Here is a 7,991-nt window from a genome sequence, read left to right on the forward strand (position 1 = left end):
TTCAGACGCAGAGTTCGATTCCCAGTGGGTGCAGATTTTTCTGTTCGGTTTGGTTGGTGGTAGGGCTTGTTCTAAGTCCGCCTGGCTAGCTACCACCATTTTACCTAAGTCTGTCGCCATAACAACAATGTTAACAGCATTGTTGTGTTCCGGCAGTTAGAGGTAAGATAGCCAGTTCCTCCGTGGTTGAGGATTCCGGGTGAAGCTCTCTTGCACCTTCGGCTTGATCATCACTTACCATCAGGTGAGATACAGGCCAAGAGCTTCCTCGTTGTGTATAAAAAATGCTGGACTTTCATATATTTCACATCATATTAGGTTTGACTGAACTATTGACCATATCGGCTACCTGTGTTGTGAAGAAATAATTTCGATGCTGCTAACCTAGTACGAGTAGGTATTTATGAAAATGTCACCTCGGATTCCTTCTGAAATATTCAGAAAGATAATAATAAATATTCATATTAATTTAGTCGGCGGTCTAGTTAATAAAGTTCACATACACATCACATATCAAAAATCTAAGGCTGAGTTGGACATTTTACTTTTACTTTAACAAACGTCAAAATTCTGTCAATTTCTATACAAAAGCACCCGTTATTGTTATTAGCTACTGTTAAAGTAATTTGGTGCAACTCAGCCTAAGTCTTATGAAATATCTTTTATTTAGAAACTAATCTAACCAAAGCAATTGTAAAAATATTGATTGTTGTTACTATTCGCTAGTATTTATTTTTGATACGTATTTTAAGACTTGCAGCCTAACATTATTAATTTTGTTTTCAATCTTACTGGAACACTGTTAAGTCGTGGAAAAAGAAATAATTGATTCTTTCATGTGCGCCCTGGGCTTCAAATCCCGACACCGCCGTGGCTCATTTATGGAGCATTTGATTTTTTGTAGCATAATTAAACATTATAATGTGTCGAGTGCCCCCTTTGTTAATCAAATCGCAGGCTGCAGGTGGTGTCCCGCGACGCGGCGCGCCTCAAAAAGGAGTTCTGGCGAGTGGGATCCGACGTAACTGTTTCCCTGTGGGCATTTCCCTCGTATTATACAGAGGCAGAATAAATTTATAAGGGACGACTCGATAATTCCATGTGAGGTGTTACATACGAATCGACAAAAAAGGAGCCGCCGTTGGCTGGTTCAAAATTCTGAAAATCGCACTGATGTTAATGAGAAGGAAATAATTAATTTATTATTCAGCAAACTCTTCAGAGGAGGCTTTTGCCCGGCGGCGTATTGAGAAACATTTTCTGAACTATTGTCATAATGTTTAATAAGTCTTATAATTATTTTGTAATTAGATCTTATCTTGGAGCATGATTATTAATTTTATTACTGAATAAGGGTGTACAGTAATGATATCGTACTCAGTTTCTAAATAGTTTATCGCATAATTGGTTGCATCTGCGTGACTTGGAAAAGTGCGAGAAATTAAGTTTCAGTCAAACGACTGGCGTGAACTTCGCGTGGAGTGAGCGCCTGCTGTTTGCCAGACACTTTATTGAGTACAATTTAATTACAACAATTAGTAAATTGTTGTAATTAAATTAAGTTATATTTATTTTTATCATTGAGACATTATTTTAGTTACTTGAGAGATTGTTTAGGAAAATTTATTTGATGACAAGATACGTTGTAAATCAGTATTCGGTAGAGTCATATCATTTAGCATGGACAGAGAGATAAATAAAAAGCGACGGGGCACGATCACTTTTTATTTATGTTTGGTCGTGAGTCGGCAGCGTATCTGTGTATCAGAGCTTTGTGAAGTGAGTGACGAACTTTCTTGTCTAAAACTTTTTCTTTACATAGTGTCGGCACACTAGGTACATACAAACTATTATAAATAAATATATATTTTCATAGGAGGACATTTAAATACTTATACGAATTCAAGTAAGCCGCTCTGACCTTAAGTTTGTTGAATTAAAAAATATAGAGCCATATTAAATTGCAGTTTAGCACTATTTATAAGCACGGTAACTGAATAACATTTTTTTCAGGACTTTATCGTCCATCATTTTAACTCAAATTTATGTATTTTACAAAATTATTGTTCTATACAAAATTACAAAATTATCCTTGGCAATCCATTATTAACTTTATATTTTTTTAAAATCCAATTCTAAGTTGAATTTTTTTTATCGTGGTTTGTACTTTTATTAAACTTTGGCGGATCGTTAGCTATCCAATCATTATCTGGATCTGAAATTTATTTTATTTGACTAAAGACATATTCTATATTAATGTCAAATAAAAAAAGCGGTTGAAAACACACGAGAAAAAATGAAGCAGTTTTCAGGTCTTTCGGAAAAAGTTAAATAAAAACCAAACTATCAATTAAAAAAAAGTAGCTCACTTAGGGTCAAATGGTCCCCACAAAGTTTGTCTAACCTTCCGCCAAACATCCTGTATATTATTAACGGCGACAAAATCTTAGAATAAAATTTCGAAAAATTTTTTTTTTGTGTAGCCCCTACATGTAGAGTGGGGAATGGGGATGAATGTTTTTTCATCTTTTACCCCATCGTGTGGGGTATCGTTGGATAGGTCTTTTAAACTGGTTTAGAGGTTTCTTTATCTCATGTATTAGAAAAATTCATATTTAATAAAAAAAACATTGGAAGAAAACATGAAAAGTGACTTTAGATGAAGTAATTGCTTGCTTCTGAAATATACATATTGTGGTAATGACGGACTAGTACGGAACCCTACACTGCGCGTGGCACGACACGCACTTGTTTAATTTTGTTTAGGAGAACTTTTATGTGTATGCTATTGCAAGACCATTAATATTATACGCAATCAACACGGGCCTGCCAAACAATCACACTTTTAAAATTGCTGTAAAATAAGATAATAGGTATGTACTTATCTACCTTTGAAATAAAAAGGACTTGAAAAAAAGTTTAATATTTTAATATTACTTTCTAGGGAAGCATTTTTTGTAAACTTTGGTTTACAATCTTTTTTATTTTATTCTAAATCTCTAACTTCTATATGTTTCTTAATTTTGCAAGCCAGTGTATTTGTGTCATGTATTTTTATTGTATTTTTTATTTCTAAAACTAAAAAGTTAATATATTAATAAATAAATAAACTTTCATACATTTAATATTTTTCAAACGAAGTTTTTACAGCATAGTAGCTTTTTCTTTGTTTTGGTAAACTACTATGTAGGTACATTGAATTTGTCACATCCTATATTTTATTACTATGAAGCATGCAAACAAGTGCTTTATCATAAAATTCAGTTAATTTATCAAACTTAGCAAACATTTAAATTAAAAGTTTAGTGACTATGAATGAACAATTGTACATACTCGTAGTTTGCTTGGCTAAAATATAATATTTTCCATCAGAATTTTAGGATCAGTTATAAATGTGTGAAAAACTCAATTTACTGGTAGAGTCAGTGATTGTTCAGGCCATTAGCGAGCACAGCCTACCCTTGCCTCTTAAAAAGCTTACGCGAGTTGTTTTTCTTTGCAATTAATTGGAACGTAAACGCTAATTATCCACCCATTGATCTTCTAGTCTGCTGTATTGACGCTGTCTCTTTTCTCTGAAGAATAAAGGAAAGAAAAGTACAATGACTGACTTTTTGCTTCAGTTTTCAGTGTGTTTTTGTGCGACAAGCTCAAATATAGTGGTTCGCTTCGACGTCGCGATGTCGGCGACGGTCGTTGTTTTTGCCAGCCATTGGTTCGGCCACCTTTACTCAAATTCAAGAAACGGTAACCAAGTAAAAAATGTGTTCGTGACCGATGTGCTACACTTTTTTGACTTTTCGAAAGCCAATGCCTAGTCGAACGTAATCGCGGTTGTTTTTTAAAGTGCTTCCATTTAGGTTTAAGTTCTTTTAAAGATTTAAACTAAGTATAATACTACTACTACTTCCTACTAATATTTACCGGCCTGTATTTTCATTGTGTGAATATTGTACCTACTTGAATAGTACATTCATTACAAATGTTTTAAAATGTCTTAAATTATTGTTATTTTTTAACAAAAGGTTAAAATCGTAAGAAACTTTCTATGAACCCAATGTTGTAGTATATAAAATGACGTTTAATATTATGTATTAAGTAGGTACTTACATAATTTTTATTTATGATAAATAAAAGTTGGCGATTGTAATACTAACAGTGATCAAAAATTTAAACTGGCAGAAACGCGGATAGGTAATATTTAGGTACTTTTATTATAAACAGTAGGGCTTGGTGTAATATTCTGTAATGGATTATCAAAATTAAACTTTTATGTTAGTATCAGCTGATGACATGGAGTCTAGAATTAAACTTATTTGTATTTTCATTTATTCATTAAAATAGTAGCAGTAACATTTTTTCAATTTACAATCAAATTATTTTTATGAGAATTAATTAAAAACGGTTTGTAATACACTTCCAGCCATATTTATCCTGATACTTACATTACATTACTTAATACTCATCCGTAATATACTTACCTACAGAGCGTTCAATTAATGTTTGAAATATGAATTTATACAAATAAGTTCAAAATATTACAAACAATCAGCTTTCAAAATATTACGTAAACAAGCATCTTTTCGGCCGTTTGGTGTAGTGGTTTAGAAAGGACTACTATGCCGAGAGGTCCCGGGTTCGATTCCCGGACGGGCAGAAATTGAAATGATGAATTTTAAATTCTGTGACGGGTCTAGGTGTTTTCTATGTAAAATATGTATGTATTTACAAAAAAAAGTATTTAAGTATGTTTATATTGTTTATATCCGTTGTCTAGTACCCATAGTACAAGCTTTGCTTAGTTTATCTGTCAAAAAAAATGTACAAGGATATTTATTTATCTGATAAAAATGACGTAACATCCTGTATAAAATTACTTAAATTTCAATAAAACTGTTACAAGACTGAAAATATGCCCAGCCAAAATAGAGCATCCAGTTAAGTGTTACAATAACCCACGACTGAAATTAATAGGCAAGTTAGTAGGTATTAGGTAAGCATCTCATTTACAATTTATACTTCCCTTACGGTACTGTGTATCAATTTGCCGTGACTGTTTCATCTCGCCGATAAAATTACAATGCTGAGAATTTTAATAACACTCATTCATTCTCGAATTGGTGTATAATTCAAATCTCTTTTTCTGTATCATCGTAATTTACATACGCTAAATAAAAAGCGGTGTCATCACAAAAGATATTTGGAGGCAATATAAACATAATATCAATTTAAATTCCTTGTTAGTGGAGCGAAAGCCGACATTATACCTGATACGGCGAGGCCGCGATTGGTGCGCCGGCCGGCCAATGGCGGCGCGCGGCGCGGCGGGCGCGGGCCGGCGGGCGGGCGGGCGCGCGCCGCTCTCCGCGCCTCAGTTACTCTCCACACCTCGCTCCGAAGTGACGTGCTCATTCATACGTGTTTTGTTTTCTATTAACTCTCAATAATAACTCTGTTCTCTCATCGGTGGAAGTGACCATGCCGCGACCGTCGCGTGAATCTTACGGTGATCAAAAACCACCTTATTCATATATTTCGCTTACCGCTATGGCGATCTGGAGCTCCCCGGAGCGCATGCTGCCGCTGTCGGAGATCTACAGGTTCATCACCGACCGGTTCCCGTACTACCGGCGCAACACGCAGCGCTGGCAGAACTCACTGCGGCACAACCTCTCGTTCAACGACTGCTTCGTGAAGGTGCCGCGGCGGCCCGACCGTCCCGGCAAGGGCGCCTACTGGACGCTGCACCCGCAGGCCTTCGACATGTTCGAGAACGGCTCACTGCTGAGGAGACGCAAGAGATTCAAGCTGCAGAAAGGGGAGAAGGACAATCTGAATGCGGAGCTGGCCGCGCTTGCGAGTTTCAATAGAGCGTTTCTTGCGAGGCAGGCGGGCGCGCCGCCGCCGCCGGCAATGCCGAGCGCGAGCCTGTACACGCCGCCGATGTGCCCACAGCTGAGCCCGGAGCCGGCGGAGCTGCCGGAGGCGTCTATGACGATGCTGGCACGGGAGAGGCCGCGGCGGGCGTTCACTATCGATGCGCTGCTGGAGCCGGAGCCGCCGCGCTGCTCGCCGTCGCCGCCGCAGCCCGTGATGCCGCTGGCCAGCCTGCCGCGGCTGGAGCTGGCGATGCCGCCGCCGTACGTGCTGGCGGCGCAGCGCTACCACGCTGAGCTGCTGCAGGCGGCGGCGCACGCGCTGCGCCCCTGCTACCTGCCGCCGCCGCCGCTGCCCGTCGCGTGACATCACGGCGCGCCCTGCTCCGATAACCCGTGCAATGCTAGATTGTAAGTACAGAAATTGTAATATTACGAAGCCTACTTGTTCACGATCGAGCGAGTAAATAAGTCAATAGGAAATGTGTATGCGTGAAATAATCATAGTTGCAGTTTGCAAATATGTACATGGACTTTAGCAACTACACCGGTCTGCAAAACTAAGTAAACTATACTTTTGAAATTTAATATTTTTCTAATTTATAGAAGTTTGATATATGAACTAATAACGTTTTATAGCAAATCTTATCAGCTTTCTTCTTCTTCTCTCTTTTAAGTCTTTTTATTTCAAAAGTATAACTTGTGTGCTTAAAATGTTATTGCAATTTTAAAAGTGTGATACTTAATTTTGTAGGCCAGTGTGTTTAATAGTAGGCCTATTGAGTAAAAGCATTTGATGTTTTGCTGAACAAACGCATTTAACTAAAACCTTCATAATTAACTTGTAAATAGTTTACAACGTAGGGAAATTGACCTCAAAGCATTACAAAGATCAATTAAAATTGTCAGGTGACTTATTATGCGTGTATTGAAAATTTAATCATGATATTAGAGATCTCAGTCGTAGGTACTCGTAGTTAATTATTATAAGATAGTAATTATTATATTTTTAGTCGGATATTTATTGAACAAATAGCAACTATGTTGGAATTCTCATTATACATTCCGTAACCTATTAGTATAAATTGTTCAAATTAGTGAATAATACAGATATACTTAACGTGAGACTATAAATTTAGATTCCTATGATTGCGTAACAATCGTTATGTCAGTGTTTGTAAATACGCTTCTAATGATCGTAATCATTAAATGTTATTGTAGATAGGATAATGTATAAAGGAATGTTGTTGTACCTACATTTAAAAGTGTTATTTATTTTAGATAAGGATAATAAGGTTTAATTCTATTGTTTATTTTTATTTTTTAGATCCTACATTTTATCTTTGTAAATATTGTTTTGTTGTAATTATATTATTGAGTAGGTATTAAATGGAACAATTATTGCATAGAATAGCTTGTTTTATTGATATTTATTGACGTCAACCTATTTTCCTTATTTAATATAGCATCTTTTTATTATAAACATCCATTAGCGGTATTTATTTACAAGAAACAATTCTTAGATTAACTGAATTGTTATTAAGGTTCGATTTTAACAAAACATTTTATTTTATTTCGAGAGACATGAGTTTACTAATCGATACAATAACAATACAACATAATAAAACCTTAATCCTAGCTACAATTACAAAATCAAACGGTTCATCCGACAAACAGGCGATTAGACCACAGTCGAATCTTCAAAATATTTTTTTACTAAATGGTAAAACAGTAAGAAGTTCAAATAAAAAGTTATATCGAGCCAACCAACGTTTGTAGATCAAAAAAATGCCGGTAGATGTAGAAGCACTTTGCAATTGATTGGATTGGTGCTGTAGATTGTTTTAACTTTTTATTCAGCAAAACAATGAACCGTGGCGTCTTGTACTTGTACTTTATGAAAGCTTTTTAGAGCTTATAGAAACAATTAATAAGTTTAAGATACACGAACTACAATATTAATTATCACAAGATAATACAAAAAAGCAAAGATAAAGACCTTCAAGCTTAGAGCCTTGAAGATCTTTATCGTAGCACTTAACTTGTTTAGATCAACTATACTCCAGTTATAATTTTGTTTTAATTGCTGTAAAATTAAATTAGTTATTCATCCTT

At 35.9% G+C, this 7,991-nt stretch overlaps 1 protein-coding gene across 1 annotated transcript; it reads left to right on the top strand.

Moving 5' to 3' along the window:
• Nucleotides 1-5,393: 5,393 nt before the first annotated feature.
• On the top strand, nucleotides 5,394-7,287 carry LOC135076083 (fork head domain-containing protein FD4-like). The gene is made up of 2 exons (XM_063970541.1): nucleotides 5,394-5,572; nucleotides 5,699-7,287. Exons 1-2 carry the CDS (start codon nucleotides 5,479-5,481, stop codon nucleotides 6,241-6,243), a joined length of 639 nt encoding a protein of 212 aa, XP_063826611.1. The 5' UTR covers nucleotides 5,394-5,478; the 3' UTR covers nucleotides 6,244-7,287.
• Nucleotides 7,288-7,991: the final 704 nt, after the last annotated feature.

This window comes from Ostrinia nubilalis, chromosome 1 (assembly GCF_963855985.1).
Source record: "Ostrinia nubilalis chromosome 1, ilOstNubi1.1, whole genome shotgun sequence".
Lineage (NCBI taxonomy): Eukaryota > Metazoa > Arthropoda > Insecta > Lepidoptera > Crambidae > Ostrinia > Ostrinia nubilalis.

Coding starts and splice junctions, on each gene's coding strand:
- LOC135076083 (XM_063970541.1), top strand. CDS start 5,479: ATGCCGCGACCGTCGCGTGAATCTTACGGTGATCAAAAACCACCTTAT. Junction 5,573..5,698: donor GATCTGGAGCTCCCCGGAGC/GCATGCTGCCGC, acceptor GCTTCGTGAAGG/TGCCGCGGCGGCCCGACCGT.